This window comes from Dendropsophus ebraccatus, chromosome 5, assembly GCF_027789765.1.
Source record: "Dendropsophus ebraccatus isolate aDenEbr1 chromosome 5, aDenEbr1.pat, whole genome shotgun sequence".
Classification (NCBI taxonomy): Eukaryota; Metazoa; Chordata; class Amphibia; order Anura; family Hylidae; genus Dendropsophus; species Dendropsophus ebraccatus.
The window spans coordinates 124,967,345-124,986,351 of record NC_091458.1 but is presented as its reverse complement, the minus strand read 5'-3'; the positions used below and the strand labels follow the sequence as shown (position 1 = coordinate 124,986,351).

The 19,007-nt window shown below is 45.6% G+C and overlaps 1 protein-coding gene across 1 annotated transcript; it reads right to left on the bottom strand.

Annotated features, from left to right (window-relative positions):
• Positions 1 to 208: 208 nt before the first annotated feature.
• SBDS (SBDS ribosome maturation factor) lies at positions 209 to 18,948 on the bottom strand. The gene is made up of 5 exons (XM_069972481.1): positions 18,679 to 18,948; positions 16,121 to 16,250; positions 10,209 to 10,409; positions 8,953 to 9,117; positions 209 to 2,332 (listed from the first exon to the last, which is right to left on the bottom strand). The coding sequence occupies exons 1-5, from the start codon at positions 18,804 to 18,806 to the stop codon at positions 2,204 to 2,206; spliced, it is 753 nt and encodes a 250-aa protein (XP_069828582.1). The 5' UTR covers positions 18,807 to 18,948; the 3' UTR covers positions 209 to 2,203.
• Between the last annotated feature and the right edge of the window lie 59 nt (positions 18,949 to 19,007).

Here is a 19,007-nt window from a genome sequence, read left to right as displayed (position 1 = left end):
ATACAATGGTTTTGCTGTGGTTTAGATTCCCTCCACATACTGTTTGCCAAGGTTTTTCTTTTCGTAGGAAATGATTCCATAAATGATACTGCCTAATGTAGAACTTGAAGGACACGTCACAAGGAGTAAAATTATTGCAGTTGCTAAACTAATGGACAGGTCTATTTCTAAATACAAGATGCATCAATAAGAGGCCAAAACAAACCAAATGTGTTAAGAGTTTATCAAAGCAAAAACACGTTTGCCAAGGATACATACCTGTTACTCAGCGTGGGTTTAACCACATCAAGGTGCTACTTATAATTATCTTACATGAAGCAAAAAAGACATGACACCGGAGTGATCATGTGACAGTGACTTACTAGTTACTTTTACTACTCCAACACTGAAGCATTTACTGTAAATCAGCACCCAATACTTATGGGTGCATACATGCATTGGAGACACACACTAAAATAATGTTCAGCTTTAAGATTTCCAGAAAAATATAAAATTTATACTTTTGTTAATAAATTATATGAGAAGAGTCATATCATACATTAACAGTACAGTGTCCTGTAATTTCATTCTAAAATTCTAATAACAACATAGAATTATCACATTTGTTTTCCTTAAAGAGACTCTGTCAGTAGGTTTATCATGCCCTATCTAAAGGTAGCATGAACTAGTGGCAGAGATGCTGAACCGAATGATGTGTATCACTCACATTGTTCTGTGCAGCTGTTTATGAGATATTCTCCTGAATAGATATCTTCATTATGTGCATGTGCTTAGTAGCCCTTGATATTCTCTCTCTGCCCGCCAGGGGGTAAATTGGCAGTTGCTGATCTAATATATCTATCATGTGTACAGGCAGTCAATCAGCAGCTGGAAGGTAGAGGGAGCTATTGCTAATGAATATCAAGGGCTATTGAGCGCACACACACACACACACACACACACAATGGTGCAGCACAAAGCCCATTATTCTTTATATTAGGAGAATATCTGGACAGAATAATGTAAAAAATACAACATTCTGTTTAGCATTTCTGTCCCTAGTTTATGCTTCCATCATTTAAGGCAGAATAAACCTAGCCACATAACATATACCAGGTCAAGATTTTAAAGTGGCTCTGTCAGGACACACAGGCACTTTAATCTATTTGAATACTGTATATACATTCCTATTTAAACAAGTGTGTGCATCCAGCTTAAAAAAGGCATATGACAAGAGCATTGTGGGTAACTGTGATCAGTTGATTGACATCATATGGAAGATTTCCAGGCAGCTGCTAACAAAGCTCCTCCCAAATGCCCTTTTCAGCTGGATGACAGGCACATTATACAGCCTCCCCCTAAACTTTAGTCCTTGTCGATTTCAAGTGTAAAATTCTGGCACTCAATAGTGTAACCCACTATATGAATCTTCTCAAGACATTGCATTAGATAGTATTCAAATACAAGCCCTGGCAAAAGTGATGGAACACTTAGAGCATGGCCACTCTTTTATCACTTTTTTTGTGTCATAGCTATGATTTTTGCATTTTCCACCATGTTTAAAAGCTAAACATTCTAGCTTTAAGGAGCATTGTTCAAACAAATGAAAGTAGAGAAAAATTATGGAATCTCTAGAAGGAACAAATTAATTAATGGTCTTATGTGTACACACTTACAAACCTTATTGAGTTGGATAACATGATGCAACTCAGTGAAGATGGAAAGCCAACAAAGTGGCAGAAATAGAAGATGTTAGTTGTTTCCATTTAGTTGTGTGTAAAATGTGGTACAAAAATGTGGAATATCTATAATTTTTTTTCTCTACTTAATCTGGAAAAGCATATGACTTTGTTTGAAGGATATTTGGCGTCACGTCTGTGCATTTGTTATGCACAAAAAAAAAAAATAACATCCTCTAAGTAAGGCAATTCCATATTTTTTGCCAAGAGTTATAGCAGTAAGCTGCATAAGTATACCCTTATATCCCCTCTCTATATGTCTGAAAAGCTGCAAAGCAAAATTGCACAATAAAAGATTATGTGTAGTTATTTTATGGACACCTTATTAGCAGGCTAGAATGATAAATTAATACATATATACGGAGGCATTGTTTACACGTCTTTTGGAAGAGTGAAGTTTAGTTGTTGTGAACACAAAGGCTGTCAGCTGCAGAGGGGATGGAACTAGTGTTCTACTATAAAAGCATGGAGATAGATTAATGTTCTTATTCCAGCTTCTCATCTCCTTCTTCTACATCCTTCAGACTTAAAACTTCCAGAGTGCCTTTCCCTTTTGTTTCACAACGTATCAGCTCATCAATCTCTCTGAAGCAGCCAGGATCGATCAGACATATCTAAGAACAAGGATTGGAGATGCAAAAAAATTATTAATATTATACAATTATTAATTTTGCAGCTATTTCTACTCCACACGCTTATAAAGTGGGTCAGTGACCAAGGCATATATTCTATAACAATCGGTGGATTACACAAAATGATTTCCTTAGTCTAAAAATTAATTTTATGATGTAGTAGGGAAATTAAAGGGGAACTCCGGTTAAGAAAGATTTAACCCTGAAAGCAGAATTGGGTCATTTGTCTGCAGTACTGTCATGACAGGCAGGCATAGACAAGACAAAAGACAGTGGGCCCTAGATCTGAACCCACCCACTGTCACCTGCCTACTTGCCTCAGTCGACCCTAAACGGTCGTGGACAACCACGGAGTCGGTCCCTACACTGCGTAGGTGAATACACAAAACGTAGACAGACAAACAAAACACAATAGAGGATAGTCAACTAGCAGGGTCAAAACCAAACAGACAAGGCAGTACAAAATCAGAAGGAGAGCGGATAGTCAAATGTCAGGCAAGAGGTCAGAATACGGGTAGAGCAATAGCAAGGGGATTAGGACAGGGCACGCTGGGAAAGGAGCAGGGGAGCTGGGACTAGTAACAACTAATAGCCAGCAGGGAACTGAGGGATCTGACTGCTTTTTATCCTGGATCAGAGACTAGGTCCAGCAGCTGATTGGACCAGCCCTGATCCCAGCACCAAGCTCAGCTGAACAGATCTAGCAGTGCAGAAACCCCTGCACTGCCAGAAGTCTGACAGGCAAGGTAGGTGTGGCTGGAAAGTAAAACACAGTTCATTCAGTGCAAACACAGACAGAAATTCAGCGCTTCCTCGGCCGCCCGGCACGGACTGAGGAGCGCAAAGTCACATTTCTAACAGTACCCCCCCTCTTATGAGGGGCCTCAGGACCCTCACTCAAAGGACGAGGCTTAGAGGGGTTACAATTATGAAATTGTCTAATGAGACGGGGAGCGTGGACATCTCGGCTTGCCACCCAAGTCCGTTCTTCCGGGCCGAACCCCTTCCAATGAATGAGGTATTGAACGGAGTTCTGCACCCGGCGAGAGTCCAGAATTTTCTCAATTTCAAACTCAAGCTCCCCTTGAATGACCAGGGGATCTGGAGGAATAGACGGCAACACAGGAGTGATATACCTTTTCAATAGAGCCTTATGGAACACATTATGAATTTTCATGACTCTTGGCAATTGCAACCTGAAAGAAACAGGGTTAATTATCTCAGTGATGACATAAGGCCCAATGTATTTGGGTGCCAGTTTTCCAGACGGAACCCTAAGTTTCAAGTTTTTGGTGGAAAGCCACACCTTGTCACCCACTAGGTATTCTGGGCCAGATATGCGTCTTTTGTTAGCTTGTTTTTTCGATAATTCCTGGGCTTTAACCAAGTTCTCAAGAGCTTGGGCCCAGACTGTGCACAGTCTTCTATAGGTTTTTTCAGCTGACGGGTTAACAGATTCAGCAGCATGCGCAGATGAAAACCTCGGATTAAAACCATAATTGCAGAAAAACGGCGACATTTTGGTAGAATGATTTTCTCTATTATTGAGGGCGAATTCTGCCAAGGACAAATACTCCTTCCATTTGTCCTGGGCACTAGAAACAAAGCATCTTAGAAATTGTTCTAATGATTGGTTGACTCTTTCAGTCTGCCCATTAGTCTGAGGATGGAAGGCAGATGAAAATGCCAATGAAGTCCCCAATCGACCACAGAACTCCCTCCAGAACTTAGAGACAAACTGCACCCCTCTATCAGACACAACGTTCTCTGGAACCCCATGAAGTCGTAAAATGTGATTGATGAACAGAGATGCTAACGTACGTGCATTAGGGAGTTTCTTAAGGGGAATCAGATGGCACATTTTAGAAAATCTATCAGTTACGACCCAGATAACAGTCTTCCCTTTTGAAGATGGCAAGTCAGTGATAAAATCCATTGAAATGTGGGTCCAGGGTCTCTCAGGCAAAGGGAGAGGATGTAGAAGACCTTCAGGTAATCTACGAGGAACCTTGGACCTGGCACAGACCTCACAGGCCTCAACAAACAGTTTAGTATCTCTGGCCCAAGACGGCCACCAATAATACCGTGAGAGCAGATACTTTGTGCCAGCAATGCCCGGGTGACCTGCTAAAACTGAACAGTGGGTCTCTTCAAGAACTCTGAGTCGAAGGTTGGGGGGTACAAAGAGTTTTCCCTCCGGGATGTTCCTAGGGGCTAGGGATTGTGAATCTACCACCTGGGCGGCAAGGTCAGGTTGGAGGGTGGCAACGACCACACCTGGTGCTAAAATAGTCTCAGGTTCTTCCCTGGGGGCATTGCTGGCCTCAAAGCTGCGAGACAGAGCATCCGCTCGGACATTCTTAGAACCCGGACGGAAGGTAATTTCAAAATGGAACCTGGTAAAAAATAACGCCCACCTTGCCTGTCGAGGAGTAAGGCGCTTAGCTTTATCAAGGTATAAGAGATTTTTATGATCAGTTAAAACCCTGATCTTATGTTTAGCCCCTTCAAGGAAGTGTCTCCACTCATCAAAGGCCCATTTAATGGCCAACAACTCCCTGTTACCAATGTCATAATTACACTCAGTTTTAGAGAACTTCCTTGAAAAATAGGCTACAGGTCTAAGATTAGTGAGGGTCTCGGAACCTTGTGAGAGGACCGCTCCAACCCCCACTTCTGAAGCATCTACCTCGATGATGAATGGCTGATCTAAATCCGGCTGAATAAGCACTGGGGCCTCAGAAAAACATTTTTTCAACTGTCCAAATGCCTGTACAGTTTCGGGACTCCAGTTCACAAGATCAGCTCCTTTTCTGGTTAAGTCAGTCAGTGGTTTGGCAATGACTGAGAAGCCTTTAATAAATTTTCTATAATAATTGGCAAATCCTAAAAATCGTTGCAGGGCCTTTAGACTAGTAGGTCGTTCCCATTTCTCAATAGCAGCCACCTTCAGTGGGTCCATACAGAAGGAGTTAGGGGTGATAATGTAACCCAGAAAAGAGACCTTTTGGATCCCGAACTGGCATTTGGACAGTTTAGCGTACAGATGGTTCAATCTGAGCAATTCCATAACCTTACGAACATGACCTATGTGTGAGGCCCAATCAGGAGAGAAGATTAAAATGTCATCCAGATAAACTACTAAAAATTGACCAAGATATTTACGGAAAACATCATTAACAAAATGTTGAAAAACTGCCGGCGCGTTGCTTAACCCAAATGGCATAACCAGATATTCAAAATGCCCTTCAGGCGTATTAAAGGCAGTTTTCCACTCGTCCCCCTCCCTTATTCTTATCAGATTGTAGGCCCCACGTAGGTCAATCTTAGAGAACCACTGGGCGCCCACAATCTGATTGAATAGATCCGGAATTAGGGGAAGGGGATGTTGGTTCTTAATGGTAATCTTGTTTAGTTCACGATAATCAATGCACGGTCTAAGACCACCATCTTTTTTCCCCACAAAAAAGAACCCAGCCCCTAAGGGAGAGCAAGAGGGACGAATGTGACCTTTGCGAAGGCTGTCCTTAATGTATTCTCGCATGGCCTCCCTCTCAGGTCTAGACAGATTGAAGATTCTTCCCTTAGGATACTTGGACCCTGGCATCAAGTCAATCGCACAATCATAAGGTCGGTGTGGCGGTAGCACCTCCACAGCCTTCTCATCAAAGACATCAGAAAAGTCAGATAAAAACTCAGGAATTGCTCCCTCCACAGGAGAACAATCTGTGACATTCAGCGCAATACAATGAGAAGCACAATTCGGCCCCCATTTAATCAATTCCCTGTTAGACCAGTCAAACACAGGATTATGCTGGTCCAACCAGGGCAAACCCAAAATAATGTCAGAGGATAAGTTATCCATAACCAGAAAATCAAGATTTTCTTTGTGAACTGATCCAATTTGCACCTCAAGATGCGGAGTGATGTACTGGATTTTACCCCGGGCCAAAGGGGTAAAATCAGCACCAGTAATAGTTAATGGACATTTAAGCAGAAGAGGGCAAATTCCCAAGCATGACCAAAATGCAGAACTAATAAAATTGGCAGAAGCTCCAGAATCCACATGAGCATACCCAGAAATACACTTATTACCTAAAAACAACGAGATGGGCAACATCAGTTTGTTCTTATTTTCTAGAGGTACCTGTGCGCCTGAGTGACTCTCTCGACAGTCACTCAGACGCTGGAGTCTTTTCGCCGGTTGACCAGGCTTGGATGGACATTCTTTCACCCAGTGACCAGACTTGCCACAGTACAGGCAGAGATTGTGCTGTAGCCGAAGAGCTCGTCGGGTCTGGGTGTCAGCAGCACCTAGTTGCATGGGGTCTTCTTGTGACAACAGAGGAACAGAAGGATTAGACTTAGGAGTAGAGTTAGGGAAAGAAAGAGATTTAGAAGCATCAGAGGCGCTCTTTTCCCCACGTCTGTCTCTCAGTCTCCTGTCAACCCTTATTGCCAATGTCCTAGTCTCTTCTAACGTGTCAGGGGTAGGGTACACCACTAATAGGTCCTTAAGTTGGTCAGACAACCCCATCCTAAATTGACACCTCAATGCTGGATCGTTCCACCCTGAAGGAACACACCACTGACGGAATTCTGCACAGTACTCCTCTACAGGTCTCTTACCCTGTCGCAGAGAAGTCAGCTGTCGCTCTGCCACAGCGGTTCTGTCTGGGTCATCATATAGTAACCCCAGGGCATCAAAAAATTGGTCCACTGAAGATAATTCCATAGAATCAGGGGGTAACGAAAAAGCCCACTCCTGAGGAGGACCCTGCAAGAGAGACATGACAATGCCGACTCTTTGGGTTTCATCCAGGAGCGGGGACGTAAACGAAAAAATAATTTGCAACCTTCCTTGAAGATCCTGAAGGCCTTCCTGTCCCCTTTAAATTTTTCGGGGAGCAGAATCGGAGGTTCCAGAGGCATTGCCGCGGTCATGGTCACTTGCCGTGGTGTGGACTCCTGCTCCTGCACCTGTTCTGCAAGATTCTGAACTAGCCTGTTCAGACCTTGCATTTGCTCAACCAGAGCTTTCACAGGATCCATGATGATCCGCAAAAGAAAAAAAAATTTTTTTTTTTTTTTTTTTTAGAGGCTGGCTATTCTGTCATGACAGGCAGGCATAGACAAGACAAAAGACAGTGGGCCCTAGATCTGAACCCACCCACTGTCACCTGCCTACTTGCCTCAGTCGACCCTAAACGGTCGTGGACAACCACGGAGTCGGTCCCTACACTGCGTAGGTGAATACACAAAACGTAGACAGACAAACAAAACACAATAGAGGATAGTCTACTAGCAGGGTCAAAACCAAACAGACAAGGCAGTACAAAATCAGAAGGAGAGCGGATAGTCAAATGTCAGGCAAGAGGTCAGAATACGGGTAGAGCAATAGCAAGGGGATTAGGACAGGGCACGCTGGGAAAGGAGCAGGGGAGCTGGGACTAGTAACAACTAATAGCCAGCAGGGAACTGAGGGATCTGACTGCTTTTTATCCTGGATCAGAGACTAGGTCCAGCAGCTGATTGGACCAGCCCTGATCCCAGCACCAAGCTCAGCTGAACAGATCTAGCAGTGCAGAAACCCCTGCACTGCCAGAAGTCTGACAGGCAAGGTAGGTGTGGCTGGAAAGTAAAACACAGTTCATTCAGTGCAAACACAGACAGAAATTCAGCGCTTCCTCGGCCGCCCGGCACGGACTGAGGAGCGCAAAGTCACATTTCTAACAAGTACATCCTGACTCACAGCCTGAAGCTGCTGAAAGTCCTCACTTCCTGGTCCACTTTGTCTCCACTCCTCTGTCCTCCCCCTCCCTTTTGAGACCCAGGTTCCATGGACTCTGTCTCTTCTGTTGCCAGGCAAGCTGTAACACCTTCTCTGTAACCCTGCCCACCACTGACATCACACAGTGATCACCTCGCCAAGGGGTGGGGAAACATCAGCCTCTCCTGAGTAGTATAGGGCAAAGGAGACATTGTTGTTTCATCTCTTTCTCTAATCTATCAATCTATGTAGATGAATAGAGAGATAGTGGGGGAGTCGCTCTGTATGGAAGGTCAGTATTAACAGGATATAATAAGGTGTGACAGGGACCAGGAGCCACTACCCTATCCTATGGTCTTATTTTCTTTCCTCCAGCAGCGAATATTGAGGTATTACTTATACCTGGAACATAGCGAGACCATTTAGAAGCTTGAATAAAAAAACTGCAAATGTGATCCAAACAGGAAAGACTGCAACCTATTCCTTATGCCAGATGTCTACGGTCATTAAAGCAGTAGGGCAACTGGTTTAATTTTCAATATATGTGGTTAAGAATTGCTTGGGTTTATTATTCATTGGCGTTAGGCCGGTGTGGGCCTGGTTTTATAATGAGTAAATAAAGTTATATTTTATATTGGTCATACTTCCTAACAAGATTAAAGGTTATCCCATGTCCACATATCCAATGCCCCCCCCTCATATGTCTAAGAAGTACGCACCTACAACTCCCTAATTACTTCCCTAACCAGATTTCTAACTGGTTCTAGAAGAGCCATACTTGCATTGCACTTCAATTCCCAGTGACCAGTTATTGGGTACATGCTTTACTTACAATCTCCAGCTCTTGGTCAAAGTCTTCACTTTCTATATGTTTTATCAGTGGTTTCAACTTTTCTTTCAATCTTTTTCCATCCTTGGCAGGAAGCACAAATCGCAGCCTCATGTGAGCTCGCTCTATCTGCATAGTTTCCTTAAGTTGCTTTATGACGTCCAATGCCTTAAGGAAGAACAAAAATGAAAAATTATATATGGTGCCGGGCCATTTTTCCCTAAAAGTATGTCATTTTTTTAAATTCATATTTTCTATCTCTATTTTATTTTTATATACACAGGCTAAAATAATGACATTTATACACAGAGAAGCCTAGCTATTCAGGATGATCAGAAGAGTAGTAATGGACAATTCTTATGCTCAGTATACTGTACATTAATGGGTTGGCCCCACATGCATCTTTTATCGCCTATACACAGGATAACAGGAATATAGAATCGGTAGGAGACCATTTGTACCTGCACAATCATGACAATAGGGTCTCCTGTTAAAAATGAGCAGTGGTCATGACAGCAAAATATTGGGAGAGACACTAAACCACCAGCATGTCTTTATGCAACAGGTGTATTGTCAATGCTTTCAGTCTTGAGATTTTACATCTATTTTCTCAGAGGACGACTTTCCAGTGGGTTTGGACGCAGGTGCCTTATACTTATGAAGCCAAGGAAAGTACAACTTACTTTATTGTGCGTGAATAGTGAAGTGAGGTGTATTCTTCTCCACTTCACTGGTACAAGGTGCCTGCACTCAAAGTCACTGGAGAGGCAACCTCTGGTAAAATAAATGAGACGGCTGTGGGGCTGTGCTAGAACTGTGGCGGAAAGATTTAAACAGATTTGAAGCTATGGGCATCATATTGAATACATATGCTGGAAGCTCCAAGGTCAGGACCACAGAATACTGTCCATGCACAGACAGTATTTTGCAGATGTGTGAATGCCACCTAACACTGACAAGCAACTGTAGTTGTTGTATAGATCTGAGGGCAGTTATTGACCATGGCATCTAAAGCATTAAACTGCTAGGATCGGAGTCGTGATCACGACAGTTGTGGCAGGAGCCCAGCTGTGTATGATAGCCGAGTTTCCGCTGCAATCCTGTGCCAGAACGGTGAGGCTCTGCTTGTAATTTGCTCCAAATTGGCCTAAAATCATATTCAGGATTACTTGAATCCATTCCTCAAGGGCAGAATGCCATGTGATTACAGGTTCTAGGCTGACTAATATAATCAGGACCAGGGACGGGGAGTCACTTACTTGTTGTTTAGTGCTCTTAGTTGCCTTAACAGAGTAGTGGATGTCTTTCATGGCTCTCTCAATGAGGTTAACAGTGTATGGCCTCTTGGTCTCTGGATTTACACACTTGTCTGCTACAATGGTTGCAATGTCCCGGAACATTTGTTCTAGCTGGGTACTCCGCTCTTTTTCAGAGACCTGCAGCTCTCCCTTTGACAAAATCTGTAACAAAAAGTACTTTTGATTAAACAATGCTTGTAACCAATATAGACGAGAATCTATACATTTATATAGAGTTTTCACCTCTTAATTTTCAGATTAATGCAGAACATAAGACTACTACTAAGCTGCCGTTTAACCCCTTAAAGGCATTGGTTACTTTATAGCTAAAATTTCTATATTATTACTATAGTATTACTGACAGCGGCTCAGGCTGTGCTGCTCTGTTGTAATTCATAAGATGGCTGACATGGAGGAGCATAAAACCAAAAATACAGACCATGCATCAAAAATATCTTTGTTGAAACACCAAAAGTATATATACAACTGACAAAGAGAATAAAATAGCTGAAATATCAGATGAATGCCCATCTGTTTACCCTATTACGACGTGCGAACATAATCAGGTGACTGCTAAGGGAAGGCTGGATACCTGCCTTCTTCACATGCAGCGGACATGTTGGAGATACGATTCCAGTGCCAGCCAGATGCTCTCACACATGTATGACACCACAGGTGTTTATTGTTGTTTACCGATTAAGGGTGCCTTTACACAGAGAGATTTAGATGACAGAATTTTGATACCAAAGCCAGGAATGGATTTGAAAAGAGGAGAAATCTCAGTCTTTTTTTTTTTATGATCTGTTCTCTGTTTATAGTCTGTTCCTGGCTTTGGCTTCAAAAATCTGTCAAATAAATCTCTCTGTGTAAAGGCACCCTTATTTGCTAAAAATACATACAGTATTTATACTGACTACCCCTGAGGAAGTCTCCTAAGACAGACAGAACGCGTGGGGCTTGCTGGGCCCAGACATAGAAATACCTGACCTGTCACATATTGGGCGATCATTTTCCCTTATTTCTGTGCATGTTTGTTTTTGCCATCTACGCACATACCTGTTTTTTTTATCTTGTACCATTTTTATTGGTTTCACACTTATACGTTCACTTTACAGGCCTTTAATTATTTGTCTTGGTGGTCTTTCACATACGTGTTGGTATGTCTGGGTTCCATTTACAATAGTTCCTTGAGTTTTAAGCATTTTTATTCTCTTTGTCAGTTGTATATAGAACTTGTGGAGTTGCAATAAAAATATTTTTTGATTTATATATTTTCATTTTTTGTGGTGTGCCAATCCTTTAAATATGACATATTTTTTTCTTCTTTTGTGGTACATGTAGCACAGAGGAGCATAAGACCATGCCCCGCCCCCTGTGTCCTCCATAGGCATTTACAGTGGACACTGGGGGAGGGGCATGGTCACATGCTCCTTCATCTCAGCCATCTTATAGACAGACTCACTACAGAACAGGGCAGCACAGCCTGGAGGAGGAGGAGTCTGATTTTAGCTATATCAGGTACACAGGGAGCTGCTGTCAGTAAGTGCCAGTGGCGTAGCTACAGTGAAGGCAGGGAAGGCGACTGCTATGGGGCCCCTGCATGAAGGGGGCCCGAGGAAGCCTGCCCTGCCTTCATGGTAGGTACCCCGCTCCCCCAGGGGTCCAGAGAGGAAGAGGGAACCCACTGCACTGTTCAGCCCACTCACTGTAGTGCCGGGTGAGCGGGCTGAACAGAGGAGCAGGACCTGCCAGACGGCACAGGAGAGGGATTAAGGACCTTTGGGTCACATGACCCAAAGGTCCTCAATACCTATGTGAAGATCAGCCCGGACTACAGGAGGAGGAGGGGGGAAGCCTGGGAGCTGTAAGTGCTGTGTATGTGTGTCAGTGAGTGTATATATGTATCTGTGGGTATATGTATATGTCAGTGTGTGTGTATATGTATCTGTGTATATATTTATATGTCAGTATGTGTTTGTATTTGTGGCTATATATATGTGTGTGTGTATGTTAGGGCTGGGCGGTATACCGCAAAAATACCGATACCGTCACTGGCGTCGGTTAACCGACCTCAACTTAGCCAGGACGGTATCTGCGGTATTTTTGTATTTTTCTGCTGCTCCTCCAGCTCGGACATGCCGGCGTCACTGCACACACAGCACAATAACTTGTGCAGGGACGCCGGTATCAGAGCGGGAGGTGGAGGAGCAGCAGGGTCCAGGTGACAAAGCCGCCCGCCCCCCGCAGCCAAGCGCCCCCCGCCCGTCCGAGCGCCCTCACCACTTCCCTCCCCACCCGTCCAGGCCCCGTCCCGCCGCACCTGTCCGTCCATGCGCCCACCCGTCAAGTCCGGTCCCGTCCGGCATCCCTGCACACACAGCATTGCCCTCCCCGCCCCGCTCGGACGGGACTTGTGTCGGGAAGTGAGGTGCAGGTCGGTCGGGCATTCCGCCTAACAGCCGCGGCTGACCAGCTGTACATATCGCGTCCCGTCGCCCCGGCCACACATGCAGGTCCCGGTCTCTGGCTGCAGAGACTGTAATGGTGATAGCGTCCTGCGGGTCCTGGAGCTGAACAGCGGGATCTGCATCCCCCGATCCCGCTCTACAGCTCCAGTAATGGCAGCGACGCTATCACCATTACAGTCTCTGCAGCCAGAGACCGGGACCTGCATGTGTGGCCGGGAGGGGAACCTGTGTGCCTGAATAAGAGGAGGGCAAAGTCCCCCTGTGTCCCCCCAGTCCCCCTGTGTCCCCCCCAGCTGCTCCAGTCCCCCCCCCCAGCTGCTCCAGTCCCCCTGTGTCCCCCCCAGGCCCCCTGTGTCCCCCCAGCTGCTCCAGTCCCCCTGTGTCCCCCCCCAGCTGCTCCAGTCCCCCTGTGTCCCCCCCCGCTGCTCCAGTCCCCCTGTGTCCCCCCCAGCTGCTCCAGTCCCCCTGTGTCCCCCCCCCAGCTGCTCCAGTCCCCCTGTGTCCCCCCCCCCCAGCTGCCCCAGTCCCCCTGTGTCCCCCCCCAGCTGCCCCAGTCCCCCTGTGTCCCCCCCCCCCAGCTGCTCCAGTCCCCCTGTGTCCCCCCCAGCTGCTCCAGTCCCCCTGTGCCCCCCCCCAGCTCCAGTCCCCCTGTGCCCCCCCCCCCAGCTGCTCCAGTCCCCCTGTGTCCCCCCCCAGCTGCCCCAGTCCCCCTGTGTTTGCCCCAGTCCCCCATTAGTCACCCCCAGTCTGCCCCAGCCCCCCTTCAGTCAACCTCGGTTTGCTTCAGTCCCCCCCCCCCAGTTTGCCCGAGTCACCCGCAGCTCCCTCAGGTTCCCCCAGTCACCCCTCATCTTTACCTGTACTACTACACCCGTCATCTTTACCTGTACTACTACACCCCTCATCTTTACTTGTATTACTACACCCATCTTTACCTGTACTGCTACAGCACACATCGATATCTGTACTACTAATCCTCCTCATCTGTACTACTAAAACACCCCTCATCTTTACCTGTACTACTACTACACCCCTTATCCACTATACCTCCACTACTACACCCTACCTAGATGGAGGCACAAAGAAGATCTCCTATACTATATGGGGACACAGAGGGGGCTTGTCTACTATATGGGGAGCAATGTTACACTGGGAAGCAATACAGTTGTTGTCTCAAACGTCATTAAAATAGTATCTGACGCTGCAGGGAGAAAAATGTGCTGTTATTAAGCAAAAAGAAAAAAAAAAAAATCGAGATTTAAATCAAGAATCGTCTAAAAAATTTTTTTTTAAAATCGAGACTTTATTTTTTGGCCATATCGCCCAGCTCTAGTTACAGCTCTATATTGTTATTGAAGGGACTGCAGGTCCCAGCATGCACCTCCCTGTATAATACACTCCTATCCGCCTGCCATCACTATGTGCCCCCTGTAAAGCTACACGCCCCTATCCGCCCCCCTGTATAGTCATACATTCCTGTCCGCCCCCCTGTTTAGTCATACGCCCCTATCCGCTCCCCTATGTATAGTCATACGCCCCTGTCCACCCCCCCGTATAGTCATACACCCCTGTCCGCCCCCCCATATAGTCATACACCCCTGTCCGCCCCCTCTTATAATCATACACCCCTGTCCTCCCCCCGTATAGTCATACGCCCCTATCCGCCCCCCTATGTATAGTCATATGCCCCTATCTGCCCCCCCCTGTATAGTCATACACCTCTATTAGTCATACACCCCTGTCCGCCCCCCCGTATAGTCACACACCCCCATCCGCGCTCCCTGTATAGTCACACACCCCTATCCGCCCCCCCTGTATAGTCACACACCCCTATCCGCCCCCCCCCTGTATAGTCACACACCCCTATCCGCCCCCCCCCCGTATAGTCATACACCCCTGTCCGCCCCCCGTATAGTCACACACCCCCATCCGCGCTCCCTGTATAGTCACACACCCCTATCCGCCCCCCCTGTATAGTCACACACCCCTATCCGCCCCCCTGTATAGTCATACACCCCTATCCGCCCTCCCTGTTTAGTCATACACCCCTATCCGCCCCCTATCCCTATGCGCTGCCTGTATAGTCCTGTAACCTGATCCCAACCTCCTGTATAGTAATACACCCCAATCCATCCCCCCCATATAGTCATACACACCTATCCCTCTGTGACCTGTGTATACCCTGTAGAGGCTGTATACCTGTATATACACATGTCCAGGTCTCTGCTGAGACCCCTAATAATGACAAATAATAATAATGATAATAGACTAACCATGGGTTGCTGCTCAGTGAGTTCTTTTTTACATTTTTGAATCAAAATATCGCCAGTTTGGCACGGCAAGTGGGTGTGGTTTGCAAAAAAGGGGTGTGTCATAATTATCGTTCAATTATCGTTACCGCGGCTACATGTGCGATTTAGGCCAATATCGCCCAGCCCTAGTGTATGTCAGCAATGTCTGTAGCACTGGTGTATATGTGTGTGTTTGCTCCCAAAGATGTTCTGCAGCAGCTTCTATTAATGCTGGGCTCTAATAAAAGAACCCACCATTAATATCTGCAGCATTTTCTTTTATTTCTGGTTGAGTATTCCTTATTACACTGAGATGATTTCCCTGTGTACAGTCTACTCATGGTGTATACATCAGCACTAGTGTAATCACATTACAGCGTATATATGTGTGTATGTCAGTGGCGTATCTGTATATATGTTAATGGTGCCTCTGTGTGTGTATATGTGCGTCAATTTCTGTGTTTGACGGGAGGGGGGGGCGTACAGGATTTATGGGGCCCCATACAGTTTTTTGCTATGGGGCCCCATGAATCCTAGCTACGCCCCTGGTAAGTGCTGTGAGTACACTTACTAATACTGCACACTGAGCTATATTACTATAAAGTGGCCAACCCCTTTAAGAACTGCGCCAATTTTTAGATTTCTTCTCCCTTGCCACATCCCTTTTTTCCCCACCAAATAAAGGACTTGTTTTTGCTGGACTGATTGTACTTTTAAATGGAATCCTTTATTTTACCATAAAATGTAATGTGAAACCACATGATTGAGGGGTCAAATTGGATAGAATAAAAGTTATTCTGCAACTTTTAAGGGGGTTTTCTTTTTAACATTTGTAAATGAAAATAATAGCTTTGCATAAACACATTATGACCCCCTATAATTTTTCGGACTAAAATATGTACTTTTTAGCAAAAGTATTGCAAGAAGTCGCTATGTCCCTTCCGTGCGCTTATCTGCCTTCCTTCCATTAAAGTTGATGGGTGCAATGAAGTGACAGCAGTAGTGACACATAAATACAGGCAACGATTCTTAGTAAGAGCTCAGTAAGGGCTTCTTAGTATGTGGAGTAAAGCAGTAAACATAAGACGGACCACTTGGTATTTATTTTTCGTACCTGCTTGCAAATTTCAGTTTGATCCTCTGTCCCAAATGCTTTAACAAGATCTTCTTTTTTAGCAACCTGCCCTTTAGAGACGTTCATGAATACAGAGTGGGTCTGTAAAACTTCATCAATATCTTTTTCTCTAAAAAACAAAAAAATATATGTTTAGTAGATTATTTACATAGGAGGATTGTCATATTTACATTTTTATTTGTGGCTTCCTGCTGTGATAAAAGCAACAATACCTAACAGTACTAGCAGCACCTCCTGCTATACAGGTGGAGGGATGAAGCATCACACAGGGGGTCCATTAATCATGGCAGCAGTATGACACTCAAAGTTGCTTAAATATAATGACTGGTAGACCTGTTGGGAATGGTTCTAAATATTATGGGGGAGATTTATTGTTTACTTATTATTTATTGTTTGTTATTGAGAAATTTTGCTGGAGAGAATGTACACATGAGGGGAGATTTATCAAACATGGTGTAAAGTGAAACTGTCTCAGTTGCCCCTAGCAACCAATCAGATTCCACCTTTCATTCCTCACAGACTTTTTGGAAAATGAAAGGTGGAATCTGATTGGTTGCTAGGGGCAACTGAGACAGTTTCACTTTACACCATGTTTGATAAATCTCCCCCATGATGTTTGCTACAAGCCCCTAATGCCTTGCATGTGTTTTTCCCTTACCGGCCACCCTCAGCTGCCTTTATCCTCCCCTACCACCCACTGTGTATACCAGTCACTGTATGGCCTGCATTCAGTTTTATAACAATTGTACTACTACGCATATTTCTGCTGCTGGGTTCACACTGTGTTTTTGCTTTCCATTGAACAGATATGTTTTTAAATGGTTAGCTTTACCACACAGAAAAACATGGTCAACTACGTTTATGTGTAAGTTAAAAAACCCTTTCTTACAATGCAGGGGTGGGGAACCTCCGGCCTTCGGGCCACATCCAGCCTCTGAGGCCTCCTGATGCGGCCTGCGGCTCTCCTGTGATGTGCGCAGCTCTGGTGGGGCAGGGGCATCACTGGGGGTTTATTAGGACTGACAGGGGCATCACTGGGGGTTAATTTTTGCTACCGGCATCACTAAGGATTCACATCAGGTACTAGAGGCATCACAGAGGGTTAACTACAATAGCAGGGGCACTAGGGGAGCAATACCTTTCCCCGGGTGCTGCTAACCCACGCTACAAACTGCCGTGCACAGTATGTGGCCCCTTTTTATTAATGTCTGACTGGCCCTCGACATGGAAAAGGTTCCCCACCCCTGCTATAATGTAAGTCAATGGAAAACAGATCCCAATGGATGGCATACAACTGCTTTTTTTTCCCCTCTCCATAAATGTTAAACGGAAAGCAAAAGCTCAGTGTGAACCTAGCCTAGAAGTAGAAGTCTATGTAGAAAGTATATGTAGTGGAATTCCCTACCGCCCCCCCTGCTGCCTGGTGCGAACATCTTCTTCCCTCCCCGTGCACTAATCTGCCCCCCTTCCGCCCCGTGCTGCACAGTGCCGTGCAGAAGGGTGAGTGCTCCTTATTTGCCGTGCTCCTTATTTGCTGCATAGGCACAGGGAGGGAGGGAGATGTACGGCACCTGGCAGCACGGGGAGAGGGGGTGGAGATGATTCCACTACATATACTTTCTACATGGACTTCTACTTTTAGGGTGGGTTCATTACTGAGGAATTCTCGCCGATAAACACCGCGGAATTCCGTCGGCTGTCCGCACGCACGGCCGCGCACCTTTCCGCCGGCTCCATAGACACCATTCTAGGGGCCGGCGTATTCCGCTATCCGCCGAAAGAAGTGACGTCACTTCTTTCGGCAGATAGTGGAATACGCCGGCCCATAGAATGGTGTCTATGGAGCCGGCGGAAAGGCGTGCAGCCAGCCAACGGAATTCCACGGAGTTTATCCACGAGAATTCCTCAGTAATGAACCCACCCATATACTTCTACATATACTGCGCCCCCTGCTGGATCCTGCAGGTATAGACTGGGGAGTTGTGACGTCAAGTTTTTTTTTAGGGAAATTAATGGCTGTCTGAGCTAGTAAATTGAGGGAAATAGCAGTATAAGTGCATTTCCCATTATTAGTGTACATTAGGAATCTGACTAACTTTACTTAGGTAATAACATATTCAAAAATAGATTTTGGCCAGAGTTCTCCTTTATTATGAGGCCTATACCAAAGCATGAAAGCACGCCTTGTTGAGCATGAAAGCACGCCTTGTTGAGCATGAACGCACGCCTTGTTGCTGCTGGTTATCATTAGTGGCAATAAAGGACAATGGACATGAGCTGCCACATAGCCGCAGACAATTGCCATGGAGAACTGAATGTTTTTTCCCCATTGCTCCAATGTAGCCAGCTCAGCTCTTACTGGGACCTCCTGCACATGGGGCCCAGTACTGCAGCCCCCAACACGTGACCCAGCTTGCGTTCCAAACCTCGATATCAACACAAGTCTGCCCCGCCCAATGGCGTCACGTGCACACAGCCCCCCGATTCTCGCTCATACAAATCCTCTGTTACCTAACTAGTATGGAGTGTATACTTACGCCCCGCTCCTCCAGCTCATAACCTTGTTCTTATAGCAGGCGATTTCAAAGCGTTTCCCTCCCTTCTTCATCCGCACGACCGCCACATTGGTCAGGCGGATTTGGTTGGTAGGTGTGAATATAGACATGGTCGCTGTCGCCTCTGGAGCTCCTCCCTACCTCACAGTGATATTACACAGCGTCCTATAGATTTTGCCCCGAACAGGGACACACGTTATCCCGGCGACTCACTTGCGGCCACTACTCTAAGCGCATGCGCAATAAAGCTGCTGTCAGCGGAAGAGCTGTTAGACCTAACATACGACGTGTGTCTCTTGATTAATAAAGTT